At 41.5% G+C, this 20,401-nt stretch overlaps 1 protein-coding gene across 2 annotated transcripts in view; it reads right to left on the bottom strand.

Annotated features, from left to right (window-relative positions):
* Positions 1 to 9,459: 9,459 nt before the first annotated feature.
* The window catches only part of LOC115109540 (F-box only protein 31), a 30,806-nt gene continuing 19,864 nt past the window's right edge, over positions 9,460 to 20,401 (bottom strand). For both annotated transcript variants that reach the window (XM_029634533.2, XM_029634534.2), the window contains 5 exons: positions 18,914 to 18,988; positions 17,637 to 17,746; positions 17,114 to 17,267; positions 16,433 to 16,794; positions 9,460 to 14,445 (listed from right to left, as the gene is read on the bottom strand). In XM_029634533.2, coding sequence (XP_029490393.1) covers positions 14,223 to 14,445; positions 16,433 to 16,794; positions 17,114 to 17,267; positions 17,637 to 17,746; positions 18,914 to 18,988 — 924 coding nt within the window. In that variant the 3' untranslated portion in view covers positions 9,460 to 14,222. The remainder of the gene's footprint in view (positions 14,446 to 16,432; positions 16,795 to 17,113; positions 17,268 to 17,636; positions 17,747 to 18,913; positions 18,989 to 20,401) is intronic.

The following is a 20,401-nucleotide window of genomic DNA, read 5'->3' as shown; positions in this document are numbered from 1 at the left end:
TAAAAGCTGAAATAAATCATTCTCTCTACTATTATACTGACATTTCACATTCTTAAAATAAAGTGGTGATCCTAACTGACCTAAGACAGGGAATTGTTACTGGAATTAAATGTCAGGAATTGTAAAAAAAAACTGAGTTTAAATGTATTTGGCTAAGGTGTATGTAAACTTCTGACTTCAACTGCATAAAGATCGTAGTCAAGGAGACCAGTGGAGGCTGCTGAGGGGAGGATGGCTCATAATAATGGCTGGAATGGAGTAAATGGAATGGCATCAAACTATAGCTGTGTTTGAATACTCATACTAACCATACTATTTGTTACGTGAATTGAGTATGTAGTATTTGTAAGGATCGACGCTGGTAGATGAGAAGCAAGTACAGGGAGTGAACATTTAATTAACAATGGACATGAAACAGGACAGGACAGCGTCTGGACATGAAAACATAATGACATTAATGCTGACACGGGGAACCAATGGAGGAACAGACAGATATAGCTGGGGCAATCAACAAGGTGAAAGAATCCAGGTGAGTCTATTGAGCGCTGATGTGTGTGCGTAATGAAGGGCAACCTGGCGCCCTCGAGTGCCAGAGATTGAGAGCTGGAGCAGGCGCAACAGTATTCTTATTGGTAAATAGTATGAATATAGTTAGTATTCCAAAAGTTCCCGGATGTCGGCCTACATTCGCCAAAATACGAAGTAGACAAGCAGTGAACACTATTTCTGTGCTTTTAGGGCCTATAATGAAATTCTTCAGAAAATGGGCGTAGCTTCACAACATTTTCAGATTTGAAGAAAATGAAGGAAAATATGCAGCCGAAGTTCGACGAAGGCAGATACATATTAATTGCTTTATCTAATTATGACAAATGTTAAGAAAATATTGAGCAATGTAATAAAGTAATGACTTTTCAAATAAGTTACGTTACGCTTTATATTGGCTGACATTTTGTTAGCTACGCTAGCCTTACAAATTGCATAGCATATCATTACAGCAGTTGCTTGTATGTTAGCTAGCTACCTAACGTTAGTTGGCTACTAATACATCGAACTTGCCAGTATATTAATTGTATCCTATCTAACTACCCAAAGTTTATTGACTTGATTATTCACTTAATTCTTAGCTTAGCTAAGTGGTATAGTCGTCGTTCGTTCTCAATCGACATTGTTAATGAAGTCGTAAGATGTCTAGCTCGTAATTTGTTAGCTATGCTAACAAACAGCATCAACTTCCAGTAGACAGGCAAAGTGTTAGTACGCTCAACTGAAAGGATACCGTTTGTTTATACTATTCCAAAATGAGCTAATAGTACATAATATGTAGTCATTAAGTATGTATTATACAGTATGTTAGTAAATGTAGCTACATTTGATTTTCATGTTTGTATTCGAGTCGGTGTAAATATGACCCCAGCAGAATCCTTGGACTGCTGTGACAGAAATCTGTAAAGTTGCATCTTAATTGTTTATCAAATATGAGTAATATGTTAAACCAAGACATGCTTAAACTGATATATTTCACAACAATATTATTACAGTAAGATGTCCGGCTGTGTTGACCCCCCTTATGTGTTTGTGTAATGAACAATATGTTGTGCTCACCTTAGCTCTGTGTCACCATTGAGCTCTTATTCCATGGCGCTGCAGCTAGAGCCCCCACTGACTTGTACCACCGCATCTGTGCAATTAACTGGAGTTTCGGGAAACTTATATCTGTTTTTGTGTCCCTATTCTACAACTCCTGAGTGAGTATCTATATCTTCTGTAATCAGACCCCACTCTCAGCCAGGCCAACTGGTTACAGCTTCGCTAGTCAAACACCAGAAAAAAATAACATCTATAAAGCACACCAATATTCTTAACTCTAAGGATCATAAGAAGAGGACAACTCCTGCCACCCAGTCACCAGCAACCAAGGCAGGGATGCAGAGACCTAGCCACCAGAGATTGAGGCAGGGATGGCAGAGACCCAGCCACCAGAGATGGAGGCAGGGATGGCAGAGACCCAGCCACCAGAGATTGAGGCAGGGATGACAGAGACCAATCGAGGCAGGGATGGCAGAGATCCAGCCACCAGCTTCAGTTCCAACTGACCTGGACAAATACGTCTCCAATTAGATGTTGTTGGATGAGGCTGGGAAACCTTTCCTAATTTCCACATTCAACAACTTAACAAAGCGTCTTAATATGAGTACCATGTTTGGTTACACTTCTTAATTAGTTGATAACATAGTATTGTGAGTTCTTATTTCCTCTAGGTGTGTGTCTAAGATGGTCTTTCTTTTATTTAAAGACTGAGGAGTTTGCCATTATCAGCAACTGCAACATAATGTTTAGTATTTGTGTTTGTATTTATTATGGATCCCCATTAGCTGCTGCAGCTACTCTTGTAATGACCACCAAAAGAGGCGCATTTTAAAGTTATCTGCCCACATTGACATAACTTTTGATGGTATTATAGTCTGTTTTTTAAATTTTATTATAGTCTGTTTTTTAAATGTATCTTTGTTTATGAATATAGTTAAGAAATAAGGCCTGGGTGGGTGTGGTATATGGCAAATATACCGCAGCTAAGGGCTATTCTTAGGCACGTCGCAACACAGAGTGCTAGGACACAGCTCTTAGCCGTGGTATATTGGCCATATATCACAACCCCCAGAGGAGCCTTATTGCTATTATAAACTGGTTACCAACATATAAGTGCAGTAAAATTCTTTGTTTTGTCATACCCATAGTATACGGTCAGCTATACCACGGCTCTCAGCCAATCACTATTCAGGGCTCGAACCACCCAGTTTATAAAGTTCGATATGACACACTAGTTATTGCTCTACTTTGTAATCAACATAGATTTTGCAAGACTGGAATGTGAGCACATCAGGACATTTATTGTCCAGCTCAATATAGTGCATGTGCACTCTGGTGGAAGGGACATTGGTAAGAGTTCACTTGTTTATTGCCTTCTTAAATGTTCATCCTTTTAACACTTTTGCAAAGAACAACCCCAATAATCAAATGGGTCTTGATTCGTTATCAAGATCAAAAGAAATATGGCTTTGATGTCATTCTGGAGCCCTTGGTTAATGATGTTAAACTGGAGAGTCATGGTGTAAATTTGCCTTTTTCAACTGATAGAGTTAATCTGCCAAATAACTGGAGACAATTTGGGGATGCATGCAGTCCTTGGTTTCACAGAGTCCTTCAGTGGTCATTACTTTTGCCAGTTCTGTTTGATAGAAAAGGCTAATGCTCAGACGGTTTACAGTGAGGATGACCCTAAGATTGTCTTGCGTGGTAAAGATACATTTTAAATGCATTTGAATCAGTCCCACAGCTCCCATCTATGGTGTGAAGTAAAATTCTAAACTAAACAGTTTTCAGCACTTCCATGTTTGTAGTAATCTTTCTGTGGACATAAAGCATGACATTCTTGAAGGGGTGGCTCCATTTGAGTTAAACTTGTTGTTTGAATATGTCTCAGAATTGTTTTTAAATAGAAACATGCGCTTCTCTCTAGAAACTACTCGTTTAACTATGGGTACAGTACATGGAACGCAAAAACCGTCCAACTAAAGTCAAGCTAGAGAACAGTGGAAATAGCATAGCACTTAATCCTATTCAAACTCTGTCTTGTGGGAAACTTTTCCTTGATTTTGAGTGATGTTGTTCCAACAGGAAATGAGAACTGGAGTTTGCTGCTCATCTGTGTTGTTTTTGTCGCACTGCTTTGCTTTATCTTGGTCAGGTCGCAGTTGCAAATGAGAACTTGTTCTCAACTGGCCTACCTGGTTAAATAAAAGTGAAATAAAATAAAATTAAAATAAATAAATATTTTTTTCCCATTTTCTTGGCCAGGGCATGATTGTGTATCTGAAGCATTATGTCTTAACAGTGTTTCAATATTAACACCACAAAAAGTGTTAAATTATATAGATCCACTGATGGGAGTGGATCTATATAAACACTGAATGAGTGTTAAAATTACCATGCCTGGTGTAAAAATTAGTCCAGGAGCACAATTACAACTTTTGGGGCAACTCCAAGTAGGTCACCATATTTGCAGAGTCTGCCGGTGGAGTGAGCGTATCAGTACTGGTGAGGATCCACACACACACAGCTTGTTAGCGCTTTTGAACAGGCTCTTAATATTTAGGGATAAAAGGAGGAAGGGAAGCGCTGCTCAGGTACATAATAGTAGTTTTTGGTAGACAGAAGATGCTCTTTGGTAAAAGGGGTAAATTGGTCATTAAAAATAAAGGAGGACCAAGGCATTCTTCATATAATTAATTAAAATGCCTTTATTTGTATGGCATGTTCAATGAAAACAAAGTTCAAGAACTCTGATGCGTTTCGGCTGCATGGCCTTTGTCAGGGCTCTTAATATTGTTAGTAATTGGCAGCTTCATTCACTGTTGTTTGCTGATCTGTTCCATCGTGCAATGGCGGAGTGGTACAGCTATGGATGTTACCATGAGCTCTGACCTGTTGTCTGTGGCCCAGGTATTTTCAAACTCTGTCTCCACCAAACAAAAATCGACACAGTTCAAGGTCTACATCACATCAATATACTATTTTCATCACAACTACCTCAAGTGATGTCCTGGAAACAAATTATTTGTGCCTAAAACTTTCCCTAGAGGGATACTGCTTGAATGACGTGTGACTCTTCTTTTTTTACTTAAATAATCATGTTCTCAACTTCTGTCTTTTTAAAGAATCAATTGTTGTATTGTGGTGTGACTGTAGATGGGCATTTCCTGCCCAAGTTGGAGTTTCCAAAACCATGAAATGCACAAGGTACCGTTCATGACTGGAGCCAACACTGACGAATTTGGTAGGCTACTGGCAAACTTAAGTCAGCTTTGAGAATTTATTTAAAAATGTATAACAATATTGAATGTGATATTTTACGTGACTTGGATAACACTAAGTTAACAACATTAAGTTGTTATTTCAGCTATTTAGGAATATCTTTAACAACTGTAGTAACATCTTTAGGCTATTAACATGTTATAAAATTCTTTAGCAATTGCATAGTAATAGAGCTATTTATTTATCTATATACTGTACCAGTCAAAAGTTTGGTCACACCTACTCATTCCAGGGATTTTCTTTATTTGTACTATTTTCTACATTGTAGCATAATAGTGAAGAGATCAAAAGTATGAAATAAAACATATGTAATCATGTAGTAACCAAATATATTTTATATTTGAGATTCTTCAAAGTAGCCACCCTTTGCCTTAATGAGAGCTTTGTACACTCTTGGCATTCTCTCAACTGGCTTCACCTGGAATGCTTTCCAACCGTCTGGAAGGAGTTCTCACATATGCTGAGCACTTGTTGGCTGCTTTTCCTTCACTGTTAATTCCTGGTTGGGTGGATGGAATTGATCGGGAGCAGGTCATGCCTTTGCTGGCATTATTCTACCCTGATCTAAGAGACTGCAGTCACACCTGCCAAGACATTGCACAGATTAAAATGTGGCTACACTAAATGGTATTTGTCTCCTTCAGCCAAAGGATCAGTGGATAACTGAGCTGATAGCAGATGAATACCTGGGAACCTCTGTAAATCGGGTGAAAAACCCTGATGTATTCACTAAGCTGTTTGGGGATGCTATGTTTACCATTCCTGCTCTTACAACAGCAGGCTTCCACAGCAGTAGGTTTGGAAGTCAAGGACACAAAGTATTCTGAGTCAGTAGAAAGTGTAATTCATGCATCAGTTTGCTTTAAACAGCCACTACAAACTCCAACTCAGGGCTAGATTTGATCAGATCTGCATTAGCTGACACCAGCATAGCTTTTGTTTTGGCGGCGTCGGAACTGCATTGGAGCTGTCGAATCCACAAGTGGCTCCTTGCGTTTGTTTATCACGAACACTGCCATTGGATGCAACAAAACCACATGACTGTATGATACAATAAATCTCATGAAGCCTCGTTACAAGTTTAAGCACTCAACTGCATGATGTTGTAGTCTACACCTCAATTAGACTGATTAGGCTATAAACCCCCCATCCAAATCATCATGAAAACATGCATTAGCCTACACTTTCTATGGTTTGAGACACAAGAGCAGCCGCTCACCTATTTGTCAGCTCATACCCAGGGGGGCTTTGAGGTACCGGAACACATTGAGGGGAAAAAAAGTGAGACCCCAGGGGAACCCGCAATGCCGTCGGGGGTACGCCAAATAAAAATGTGATTCACATAGTCTTCTTTTATAATAATAAAAAATACATTTAAAAAATATATATATTTCTTCACATTTTCAAACAGTCCATTTATATTTTCCAAGGGGGTTAAACTGTTGGGTGAGGTTCTAACCCAAGTCGCATTGTTTCACTGCCAGAAATAAAATTAAACTATCTTGTGTTCAGTGAAATAACAACACAATGCTAAATACAGATAGCCTAGTCAAATAATAAACATCCAATCACATTCACTGGTAACCCCCCCCATCTAAGTTGTTAGATGAAGCAGATGCTAAGCTACCAGAATATTTTGCTAGCACAGACTGGAATAGGTTCCGGGATTCTTCCGATGCCATTTAGGAGTACACCACATCAGTCACTGGCTTCATCAATAAGTGCATCGATGACGTTGTCCCCACAGTGACTGTACGTACATACCCCAACCAGAAGCCATGGATTACAGGCAACATCCGCACTGAGCTAACGGGTAGAGCTGCTGCTTTCAAGGAGCAGGACTCTAACCTGGAAGCTTAGAAGAAATCCCGCTATGCCCTCAGACGATCCATCAAACAGGCAAAGCGTCAATACAGAACTAAGATCGAATCATACTACACTGGCTCAGACACTCGTCGGATGTGGCAGGGCTTGCAAACTATTACAAACTACAAAAGGGAAGCAAAGCTGCGAGCTACCCAGTGACACTACCAGACAAGCTAAATTACTTCTATGTTTGCTTCTAGGCAAGTAACACTGAAACATGCGTGAGAAAATCAGCTATTCCGGACGACTGTGTGATCACGCTCTCCATAGCTGATGTGAGTAAGACCTTTAAACAGGTGAACATTCACAAGGCTGCAGAGCCAGACGGATTACCAGGACTCATACTCCGGCCATGCGCTGACCAACTGGCAAGTGCCCAAGAACACTAAAGGTAACCTGCCTAAATGACTACCGACCCGTAGCACTCACATCTGTAGCCATGAAGTGCTTTGAAAGGCTGGTCATGGCTCACATCAACACCATTATCCCAGAAAGCCTAGACCCACTCCAATTTGCATACCTCCCTAACAGATCCACATATTATGCAATCTCTATTGCACTCCACACTGCCCTTTCCCACCTGGACAAAAGGAACACCTATGTGAGAATGCTATTCACTGACTACAGCTCAACACCAAAGCTCATCACTAAGCTAAGGGCCCTGGTACTAAATACATCCCTCTGCAACTGGATCCTAGTCTTCCTGACAGACCGCCCCCAGGTGGTAAGGGTAGATAACAACACATCCACCACGCTGATCCTCAACACGGGGGTCCCTCAGGGGTGCGTGCTCAGTCCCCTCCTGTACTCCCTGTTCACTCATGACCGCATGGCCAGGCACAACTCCCACACCATCATTAAGTTTGCTGATGACACAACAGTGGTAAGCCTGATCACAGACAACAATGAGACAGCCTATAGGGAGGTGGTCACTGACCTGGCCGTGTGGTGCAAGGACTACAACCTCTCCTTCAACATGATCAAAACAAAGGAGATGACTGTGGAATACAGGAAAAGAAGGACAGAGCACACCCCCATTCTCATCAACGGGGCTGTAGTGGAGTAGATTTAGAGCGCCAAGTTCCTTGGTGTCCACATCACCAACAAACTATCATGGTCCAAGCACACCAAGACAGTCATGACGAGGGCACGACAAAGCCTATGCCCCCTCAGGAGACTGAAAAGATTTGCCATGGGTCCTCAAATCCTCAAAAAGTTTGACAGCTGCACCATCAAAAGCATCCTGATGGGTTGCATCACTGCCTGGTATGGCAACTGCTCGGCCTCTGACCGCAAAGCACTAGAGGGTAGTGCGTACGGCCCAGTACATCATTGGGTCAAGCTTCCTGCCATCCAGACCTCTATACCAGGCGGTGTCAGAGGAAGGACCTAAAAATGGTCAAAGACTCCAGCCACCCTAGTCATATACTGTTCTCTCTGCTTCCGCACGGCAAGCGATACCAGAGCGCCAAGACTAGGTCCAAAAGGCTTCTCAACAGCTTCTACCCCCAAGCCATAAGATTCCAGAACAGCTAATGAAATGGCTACCCAGACTATTTGCATTGCCCCTCTCTTTTACACTGCTACTATTCTGTTTATTATCCATGCATAGTCACTTTAACTCTACCTACATGTACATATTACCTCAATTGCCTCAACTGTTGCCCCCGCACATAGACTCTGTACCTGTACCCCATGTACACTACCAGTCAAACGCTTTAGAACACCTACTCATTCAAGGGTTTGTCTTTATTTTTTACTATTTTATACATTGTAGAATAATAGTGAAGATATCAAAACTATGAAATAACACATGGAATCATGTAGTAACCAAAAGTCTAAATATATTATAGATTTGAGATTCTTCAAACAGCAACTCTTTGCCTTGATGACAGTTTTGCACACTCTTGGCATTCTCTCAACCAGCTTCATGAAGTAGTCACTTGGAATGCATTTCAATTAACAGGTGTGCCTTCTTAAAAGTTAAATTGCGGAATTTCTTTCTTAATGCGTTTGAGCTAATCAGTTGTGTTGTGACAAGGTAGGGGTGGTATACAGACGATAGCCCTATTTGGTAAAAGACCAAGTCCATATTATAGCAAGAAAATCTCAAATAAGCAAAGAGAAACGACAGTCCATCATTACTTTAAAATACATGAAGGTCATTCAATGTGGAAAATTCTTAAAACTGCATTGTTGGTTAAGGGCTTGTAAGCATTTCACAGTAAGGTCTACACGTTATATTCGGCACATGTGACAAATACAATTTGATTTTAAAACTTGCCTCACTGTGATTGATCAATTTGAAGAAAGAAGTTTAAACGGTTGAAACTGATAGGAAAACATGGTCATGTGGATGTTGTTTCAAAACCTAACAACTGAATGCACAGCGCTTTCAAAAGGTGATTATTCATTCGAAACACCCATTTGTATATTAGACCTTATGAGCCCAAGCCCCCACACAAAACAAAACAAATTAGGATTGTGCCACTACACAATACAAAGCCGACTGCATTTTACGTTTGGCAATTTAACAAAATTGATTTAAGATTTCTTTGGTGCATAATTGGTCTGACTCTAGCCTATACTCAAATTAAACTAAATCTAGGAATCGCCTTTGTGTGTGGACAGTATTATTATGCATACTGGTTGGACTTGGCACCTTATGCTATGCTCCAAAACGTGTGAAATGGGAAAGAGGAAAAACAGAAGCGAAAATGAGTTATTCTTTTTTATTATTGTTAAGGGAAAGGACACTTCAACTGCAGAACTGAAGTCAGAGTGAGCAGTTCAACAGGTCTAACAGTTTCAAGCAGGGTTGTGCCTCTGGGATTGACGATTTACAAAGCGCAAGACTCAATTTACAAAGGTGCTTCATTTAAACAGCTGACCACAGAAGCGCTACTTACAAAACTCAAATCAACCAAGTAATGATGCAAATATTTCTACAGCTGTCCCCAAAAATATTTAAAACAAGCTTATTAAATAGGTTCCATTCATTAATATATATATTACTTCTTTACTCTCGCTAGAGCTTATTTTTCCCCAAACGTTAGTAAAGCTGCAGTCTGATACAAAAGAACTGCTTTGAATGGAGCCTCGGAGTTAGTGACTGTCTCAATACTATCAACTTAGCTTCCTTTCCTTATGTCCTGCCCTCCATGATCACTGACCTGTCGTCAGGAGAAGATGGGGGGGAAAGCCACATGGTGGAAAACCCTTCCGGTCCCGGTCATGAAGGAAAGGGATCAAGGAAAGGAATCCATAGAGGAGTTGGGACAAAACCATCCACTGTACTGCCAAGAACAGTCGTACACTTTTCGCAATGTAAATGTACAGTTTGATTTAGTATTCAGTAGGGTCCCCATTCACTGCTACTAAGGCAGCAGCAGCTACTCTTCCTGGGGTCCAAATGGGAATAAAGATGAGAACCTTGAATAGCATTTTGTGTTGTACAAACAGCCATTATCCTAACGGGTGTTGCAATACCTTTATAACATCCTGTTAAAAGCATCCAATAGGGCAATATGCTATCAGTCTAAATACAAATGGCTGATACAGCTACAGTACAGCGTAAGCTTTTTGCCAACATGTAGAAAATACTAATATGTTGAAACATCCAGTCATTAAATATTTGCATTTTACTACATACTATCCATCAGAAGTATTTTGAAAATAAAAAGTAGCAATTTCTGATATGCAAATGCCCAATTGCGTAATATTGTAATACATTATATTTTCCTTGACCATGTGACGAAAAGAGTAAAAGCACCAGAGATCTTTTCTAACACCATAATGCCACCTGTGAACCAAACTAAGAGCAATGTACACACTAATATATAGCAAACCAAGTGTCTCAGATTGTGAATAAGAGTATTGGAAACAGGTGGCATTAAACTGAAAATACAGCATGCATCCAAACAAAATCATTAAAGAATAAGTTTTAGTAGAAATTCCACTCACTTCTCATACAATGACTTGCAAAAGTATTTACCCACATTTACCCTATTTTGTTGCCTTAAAACCTGGATTTAAAATGGATTTTTTGGGGGGGGTTTATATAATTTGATTTACACAACATGCCTACCACTTTGAAGATGCAAAATATGTTTTTATTGTGAAACAAATAAGACAAACAGAACTTGAGCGTGCATAACTATTCATCCCCCCCAAAGTCAATACTTTGTAGAGCCACCTTTTGCAGCAATTACAGCTGCAAGTCTCTTGAGGTATGTCTCTATAAACTTGGCACATCTAGCCACTGGGATTTTTGCCCATTCTTCAAGGAAAACTGCTCCAGCTCCTTCAACTTGGATGGGTTTTGCTGGTGTACAGCAATCTTTAAGTCACACCACAGATTCACAATTGGATTGAGGTCTGGGACTAGGCCATTCCAAGACATTTAAATGTTTCCCCTTAAACCACTTGAGTGTTGCTTTAGCAGTATGCTTGGGGTCATTGTCCTGCTGGAAGGTGAACCTCAGTCCCGGTCTCAAATCTCTAGAAGACAAACAGGTTTCCCTCAACAATTTCCCTGTATTTAGCACCATCCATCATTCCTTCAATTCTGAGCAGTTTCTCAGTCCCTGCCAATGAAAAACATCCCCACAGCATGATGCTGCCACCACCATGCTTCACTGTGGGGATGGTGTTCTCGGGGTGATGAAAGGTGTTGGGTTTGTGCCAGACATAGCGTTTTTCCCTTGATGGCCAAAAAGCTACATTTGAGTGTCATCTGACCAGAGTACCTTCTTCCATATGTTTGGGGAGTCTCCCACATGCCTTTTTGCGAACACCAAACATGTTTGTTATTTTTTTCTTTAAGCAATGGCTTTTTTATGGCAACTCTTCCATAAAGCCCAGCTCTATGGAGTGTATGGCTTAAAGTGGTCCTATGGACAGATAATCCAATCTCCCTGTGGAGCGTTGCAGCTCCTTCTGGGTTATCTTTGGTCTCTTAGTTGCCTCTCTGATTAATGCCCTCCTTGCTTGGTCCATGAGTTTGTGGGCCGCCCTCTTGTCAGGTTTGTTGAGTTGCCATATTCTTTCCATTTTTTAATAATGGATTTAAAACTTGTTTGGGATAGGGGGCAGCATTTTCACTTTTGGATGAATAGCGTGCCCAGAGTGAACTGCCTCCTACTCAGTCCCAGATGTTAATATATGCATATTATTATTCGTATTGGATAGAAAACACTCTGAAGTTTCTCTGAACAAAACTGTTTGAATGATGTCTGTGAGTATAACAGACTGAGAAATCCAAACAGGATGTGGGAAATCTGAGTTTTGTAGTTTTTGAACTCACCCCTATCGAATACACAGTGGGATATGGGTTATTTTGCACTTCCCAGGGCTTCCACTAGATGTCAACAGTCTTTAGAACGTTGTTTCAGGCTTCTCATGTGAAGGGGTGCCAGATGGGAGCTGTTTGACTAAGGGGTCTGACTACAGCCTCGACTACACTTTCACTTGAGAGGTAGCTCTCGTTCAATTGCTTTTATACAGACAATGGAATTCTCCGGTTGGAACATTATTTAACTTTAATGATAAAAACATCCTAAAGATTGATTCTATACTTAGTTTGACAAGTTTCTTCGACCTGTAATATAACTTTTTGAACGTTTCGTCTGAATGGACCGGATCGCGCTTTTGGATTTGTTTACCAAACGCCCTAACAAAAGAAGCTATTGGACATAAATGGGCATAAATGATGGACATTATCGAACAAAACAAGCATTTATTGTGGAACTGCAATTCCTGGGAGTGCATTCTGATGAAGATCATCACAGGTAAGTGAATATTTATAATGCTATTTATGAATAAATGTTGACTACCCAACATGGAGGATATTTCTCTGGCTGGTTTGGGCTCTGAGCGCCGTTCTCAGATTATGCTTTTTCCGTCAAGTTTTTTTAGAAATCTGACACAGCGGTTGCATTAAGGAGAAGTGTATCTAAAGTTTTTCATCAACATTTATTACGAGTTTTTCTGTGAATTCATGTGGCTCTCTGCAAAATCACTGCATGTTTTGGAACTACTGAACGTAACATGCCAATGTAAAGTAAGATTTTTGGATATAAATATGAACTTTACCAAACAAAACATACATGTATTGTGTCATCTGATGAAGATCATCAAAGCTTAGTGATTAATTTTTATCTCTATTTGTGCTTTTTGTGACTCCTCTCTTTGGCTGGAAAAATGGCTGGGTTTTTCTGTGAGTTGGTGGTGACCTAACAATCGTTTGTGGAGCTTTCGCTGTAAAACATTTTTGAAATCAGACACTATGGCTGGATTAACGAGAATTGTATCTTTAAAATGGTGCCTAATACTTATATGTTTGAGACATTTGATTTATGAGATTTCTGTTGATTTGTATTTGACGCCCTGCAATTTCATTGGCTGTTGGCGAGATGGTGCTCCGTGGAATGTTCAAAGTTTCAGATATTTTTTTATAACCCAACCCTGATCTGTACTTCTCCACAACTTTGTCCCTGACCTGCTTGGACAGCTCCTTGGTCTTGATGGTGCCGCTTGCTTGGTGGTGCCCCTTGCTTAGTGGCGTTGCAGACTCTGGGGCCTTTCAAAACAGGTGTATATATACAGAGATCATGTGACAGATCATGTGACACTTAGATTGCACACAGGTGGACTTTATTTTAACTAATTATGTGACTTCTGAAGGTAATTGGTTGCACCAGATCTTATTTATGGGATTCATAGCAAAGTGGATGAATACATATGCACGCACCACTTTTCATTTCACTTCACCAATTTGGACCATTTTCTGCATGTCAATTATGACATCAAAATAAAAATCATTTTAAATTAAAGGTTGTAATGCAACAAAATAGGAAAAACGCCAAGGGGGATGAATACTTTGCAAGGCACTGTAGCATTAGGCAATACAGACATGGTGTATACATTACAACTAGAGGCACAGAGCGTTTGTTCTGGGGTTTGTAGGATGAAAAGTAAAATCCTCTTCTCTGGATAAAAAACTAATAACAATCAGCTGTTAAGGAAGCCTTTGTCATATCATATGACCTTTGGGTATATCGCAGCAGAGATACCGATGTCGTGTGGAGGTGAAAAGAGGGGAAACATGGGACAGGGAGCAAGGATACTTCAGGTGCCTAGGGGGTAGGGCAAAAGGTTGTTTCTGGCCAGGGCCAGAAATGTGTGGGACAGTGTGGAGGTGATTTGGGATTGTGAAGCTGTGTACAGTAGAGAGGGATTCTACAGGGATAGTAAATATGGGGCTTTTCTGTGTGTAAGCATTTCGGGGTTTTATAGGGGAAAGATATACATACATGAGTGATAATTAAGACCAAGAGTTTTGCCTAACCACATAACCTGATCAGGAAAAAACAACGGGCCTTAGTTATAGGTTACAACTAGGTTCCCAAATGTTTTCCAGGTGCGGTCAACACTCAGGATGTGTGTACGGGGTCTAGGTAAGCCTGTGTCTGTCTGGCCCATCAGGATGTCCAGGACTGCATGTTGCGCAGCATGGCCTCAAAGCGCTCCATGTCGGGGGCATAGGCGTGGGCCAGCCGGTCCGTCAGGCGGCTGTAAAGGCTAAACGACTTGAGCTCTAGCCAGATGAAGCCGAAGTGGTCTTCGTCGAACAGGACAAACAGGCCCGGTGTGCGCTCCGGACTTGTGAAGCCGTGACCTGCAATCAGGCCTGTTCCGTAAAAGCTGAAATCAATGAAAATACAAAATAAATTAAACATGATTTCCTGTTGCGTAGCATACGGTGCCTTCAGAAAGTATTTACACCACTTGCCTTTTTCCACATTTTACTGTTACAGCCAGAAATTAAAATGGATTAAATGTAGATTTTTTTCCCACTGGTTTACACACAATACCCCATAATGTCAAAGTGGAATAAAATGTTGCCAAATTGGCCTCCCCAGTGGTGCAGCAGTCTAAGGCACTGCATCGCAGTGCTATAGTTGGACGAAGAGTTTTTCTTTAATGAGTCGGACAGGAAGGATATACTCCAAACACCCGTACAGGCCCTCATCCCTGTATTGGCAGGATAGAACAGTAGCCTCTGGTAAAGACACAGAGCAGGGGCCTATGCATCTTTGTAAACAAAAGCTGGTGCACAATATCTAAGGAAGTCTTAAGTTCTTGCTCACCTGAGGTAGAGTATCTCATGATAAGCTGTAGACCATGCTATCTACCTAGAGTTCTCATCTTCGTAGCTTTCTATTTACCAACACAAACCGATGCTAACACTCAGACCACACTCAATGAGCGGTATTCGGCCATATGCAAAACAGGAAAACGCACATCCAGAGGCGGCGCTCCTAGTGGCCGTGGACATGAATGCAGGGAAACTTAAATCAGTTTTGCCTCATTTCTATCAGCATGTTGAATGTGCAACCAGACGGGGGAGGGGAAAAAATTAATAAAAGTTTTTATTTTTATTTTTTAAACAACAACCTCTAGACCACCTTTGCTCCACACACCAAGACGCATACAAAGCTTTCCCTCACCCTCCATTTGGCAAATCTGACCATAATTCTATCCTCCCGGTTCCTGCTTAAAAGCCAAAATTAAAGCAAGAAGTACCAGTGACTCAGTCTATAAAAAAAGTGGTCAGATTAGGCAGATGCTAAACTACAGGACATTTTTGCTAGCACAGACTTGAATAGGTTCCGGGATTCTTCCGATGGCATTGAGGAGTATACCGCATCAGTCACTGGTTTCATCAATAAGTGCATTGATGACGTCGTCCCCACAGTGACTGTATGTATATACCCTGATCAGAAGCCATGGATTGCAGACAACATTCACACTGAGCAAAAGGGTAGATTTGCCGCTTTCAAGGAGCGAGACTCTAACCCAGAAGCTTATAAGAAATCCCACTATGCCCTCTGACGAACTATCAAACAGGCAAAGCGTCAATACAGGACTAAGATCGAATCATACTACACAGGCTCCAACGCACATCGGATGTGGCAGGGCTTGCAAACTATTACCGAATACAAAAAGGAAGCACAGCAAGCTGCTCAGTGACAAGAGCCTACCAAACGAGCTAAATAACTTCTATGCTCGCTTCAAGGAAAGTAACACAGCTGATGCATGAGAGCATCAGCTGTTCTGGGCGACTGTGTGATCACTCTCTACACAGCCGATGTGAATAAGACATTTAAATAGGTCAACATTCTAAAGTTCACAGGGCCAGACGGATTACCAGGACTTGTAATCCGAGCAAACGCTGACCAACTGGCAAGTGTCTTCACTGACATTTTCAACCTCTCCCTGTCCAAGTCTCTAATACCAACATGTTTCAAGCAGACCACCATAGTGCCTGTGCCCAAGAACACTAATGGGGTATTGTGTGTTGATGGGTGAGAAAAAAAATATATATATCTATTTTGAATTCAGGCTGTAACAACAAAAATGTGGGTATGAATACTTTCTGAAGGTACTTTGGATGGTGTATCACATGTTGTGATCCAATGATTCAGTTGGCTGGAGTGTTGTGCTTGTAACAAATTAATTTTGTGATTTCCACATGCACTAGACACATGCATAAACTAAGTCCATATGGAGAAAAGTGTCTGATAAATTACCATTTTAGTATATTATGCAGCTACATTTTCCTGGCACTCTTGGCTATATGAGGATGTGTGAATAACAACCTGAACAGGTGTGATATAAATGGTCTCACCACATCTTGCAGGTTCGGGGGTAAACCTCATTGCGGGTCATGACCCCCAGAGGCAGGACGAAAGGCTGGGCCTCTGAGGAAGCGCTGCTGCTACTGGGCCCAGGCTGGGGGCTCTCTGACTGGGCTTCCATAGCCGACTCCAGCCCCGCTGCCCCAGCACCACCAGCCACAGCCCCCTCTGAAGCAGCTCCCTGGGGGGCCACGTCTGGGTTCTGCACCTCCCGCTGCGCCTCCTCGTGCATCCCCAGCACCAGGCGAGACAGCTCTTCTATGCTGCGCTGGTGCACCAGGTCCGGCAGGCACACAGGCCGGTTCAGGTCCACGTCAAGCGTTAGCTGGCCTGCTGGGACATTGGGGTCCCCCTGGGAAAGAGGAGAAAGGGCAGGGAAATGTTCAGTAGGCACAAAATGGGGAAAACATTTTGAAAGGAAAGAGGTACTACCCAAACGTGTAATAAGGAATTTTGTTTTCAATTTCAAAATGTCTTCATGCCAACTGAACTGATCACACTGAAGGTTTTGTTAAATACACAATGGAATATGTAGGCCACCTGTAATATAGTGTTCTGCCCACATAACTCAATGCCAACCAACTACTGTAAGGATTAAATAAAAATAAACATTAGGGAGAAGGTTGGAGTTGGAAACAGTAGGGTGGAAGCAATAGGGTTGAGGGACTGACAGTAAGCTTGGTGGCCCTGGCGCAGGGCCCATGAAAGCTGAGCATGACGATCTCCAGGCCGTGGCTGCCATAGGTGCCTTTAAACAGGCCCGGCTGCAGCAGGTCCGAGGGCACCCGGGGGGGGAGGTAGATCCGCCGGTACGTCAGGCAATTACTGTCAGAACACAGCATCATCAACATTCATGAAGCCAATTACATAAAACAGATTTATATGAACCTCTTAAAAAAGGAATACAATATCACTGAATGAAAAATGAATTAATGGGGTATGTGTCAAGTCACCTAGCGACCAATCCCTTAAAGCATTATAAGGACACATTGAGGAAAATGTATGTACATTACAATTAATTCATAGCCTCCAGCTAGATAATTCTTTAAGTCTTTCACTGACAAATGAAAGAAATGAAAGAAAAGGAACAATAGTGGCAAAAATGTAAATATTTAAATAAATTGTCTAAAACAGTAGATGTAATATGGAAGACCTACTCACATTGGCTGGTATACTGTCATAAGGAAGACCTACTCGTATTGGCTTGTGTAGATGAACTTCATAAGAATGAGCTCCTGCATATGCTCATGGAAGATGTCCTCCAGTGTCCTCCCCCACTCCTCCTCCAGCCATGTGCGGAACTCCTGCCAACAGATCAAAATCCCACGGTTACGCCCACTTACCGATGTGCCTCATTTACCGATTGAAATCTGAACGACTTGATTCAACACAAATCTTAGACAAGGCAACAGTAAACATGTCATCCCCAAAAAATTATGCAGCCAATCAATCGAATTTAGTGAATTACGGATCTCTGTGGCATGATGCATCATCTACCCAAGTTTCGTCAAAATCAGTCCAGCGCTGTCCAAGACATTGCGTGTGACTAATGTGCATACAGTCAATTAGTATAGCTACCCCCTTGGGCCAATCAGTGTAATTTTGTAAACGCTAGAACTCTATTGCAGGACGAATCACTCATCCAATCTTCATCCAAATTGGGCCAGTGGTGTCTGAGATATTGCGTCTAAGAGCGTTCCACACCCGGATTGCGCAACATTTGCCCATTATTCTTTTCAAAATTCTTCAAGCTCTGTCAAATTGGTTGTTTATCATTGCTAGAAGTAGATTTAAGTCAGAAACATTCACGGTCTTCTTGGTAAGCAACTCAAGTGTAGATTTGGCATTGTGTTTTAGGTTATTGTCCTGCTGAAAGGTGAATTAATCTACTAATAGCAGAAGACCAGGTTTTCCACTAGAATATAGCCTGTGCTTTGCCCGAAAAACTTCCCAGATCTTAACGATTACAAACATACCCATAACATGATGCAGCCACCACTATGCTTGAAAATATGCAGCGGTACTCAGTAATGTGTTTTAGTGGATTTACCCCAAACACAACATTGTATTCAGAGGAAACGTTCATTGCTTTGCCACATTTCTTAAATGTTACTTTAGTGCCTTGTTGCATACAATATTTATGTTTTGATTGTGTTCGCTAAGGCAAGACACATCATTCACCCAGGTTTTGTCAAAATCGGACCAGTGCCGTCTGAGATATCGCGTGACTAATGTACGAACGAACGGAGACAGATCCACAGTCCCCTCCCCGAGTTCATGAGGGACAACAGCGAACTTTCAGTATGATCGGAACATTGAGGTTGTGTGTTTGTAAAAAGTGCTACACTATGTGATTGATTGATTCCATGTTCAATTAATACATTTATTTTACAAATGCATAGTTGCCTCAGCCATATGATAACAATATAGAAAGTGTTGTGAAGTGACAAGAGACCCTCTCTCCTCCTCACCTCCTGCCTCCCCCCTGGCATGCGGTGATGATCTGTCTGGTTGCACTTAGTCGAGAACTCATCCTTCTTCCCAGTCTGGAAATAAGAAAAGACATTGCAGCTTTTATCACAAAGCCATGGAAGACGTGGGTCATCAGCTAGGCCAATGGCTGACAGACTCTCGCCAAACTCTCGCTCTCTCCTGGGAGAGTTCACCAAGGTTTTATGACTTAACAACCGGATCGTAAATACCTGGCAGAAACTCTACCTTTGGCTCTACAGTATTAAGAATGGAATGTCTGAGTGTTAGATAGACTCTTGCCAAATAACTTAAACATCAAACATGGAACATTGAAACAATATACTTCAACATCCAAATCTAGGTAATGATGAGAAATGGAATATGGAAAATTCATGTCTATTTTGTGAGGTCATTAAAATGATCATAAAGACTGTATAACAAGAACTAGACACCCTCATAGATACAGTTCAGGTTTGCATTTAAATGTTGTATAAAATAAATGATTAAGTATAAGAATACTTGAAGATAAAATGTGATTTTAGCCTTCGAAGTTAGATAATTGTTTTTCATATAAACTTTTGCCAAGTCAGTAACCACGCCCACGTGAGCACAGACTTCATTTCAACATAATGGAATGACCCCTTTATATCCAAGCTTAAAATAACTAATACAATTTACATTAGACCAGAGAACGTGAGGACGTGGTCCACACGTCAAAATGGTTGGAATTTAAATACAGACCAGACAATGTGGAGCGGTGGCTACATGGCTTACAAATGGTTTAAAACTACAACACTAGAAAATGGTAAGACCCTCTGAATCTCTCGAGTGAAGAAGATAAAGATCACACCGGAACATTCAGTCTACAGCTGTTTAAGTACTGGTAGTCTAGTAAACTCGACCAAAGACCACCGCGTGTGTAACAGCTGGAGTATCCATTCAGGAAAATAACCTCACACTCAACGTCAACAAAACTAAGGAGATGATTGTGGACTTCAGGAAACAGCAGAGGGAACACCCCCCTATCCACATCGATGGAACAGTAGTGGAGAGGGTAGTAAGTTTTAATTTCCTCGGCTAACACATCACAGACAAACTGAATTGGTCCACCCACACAGACAGCATCGTGAAGAAGGCGCAGCAGCGCCTCTTCAACCTCAGCAGGCTGAAGAAATTCGGCTTGTCACCAAAAGCACTCACAAACTTCTACAGATGCACAATCGAGAGCATCCTGGCGGGCTGTATCACCGCCTGGTACGGCAACTGCTCCGCCCACAACCGTAAGGCTCTCCAGAGGGTAGTGAGGCCATAAAGATCTTCAAGGACATCAACCACCCGAGCCACTGCCTGTTCACCCCGCTATCATCCAGAAGGCGAGGTCAGTACAGGTGCATCAAAGCTGGGACCGAGACTGAAAAACAGCTTCTATCTCAAGGCCATCAGACTGTTAAACAGCCACCACTAACATTGAGTGGCTGCTGCCAACA

Source organism: Oncorhynchus nerka, linkage group LG25 (assembly GCF_034236695.1).
Source record: "Oncorhynchus nerka isolate Pitt River linkage group LG25, Oner_Uvic_2.0, whole genome shotgun sequence".
Lineage (NCBI taxonomy): Eukaryota > Metazoa > Chordata > Actinopteri > Salmoniformes > Salmonidae > Oncorhynchus > Oncorhynchus nerka.
This window is presented reverse-complemented; position numbering and strand designations above follow the sequence as displayed.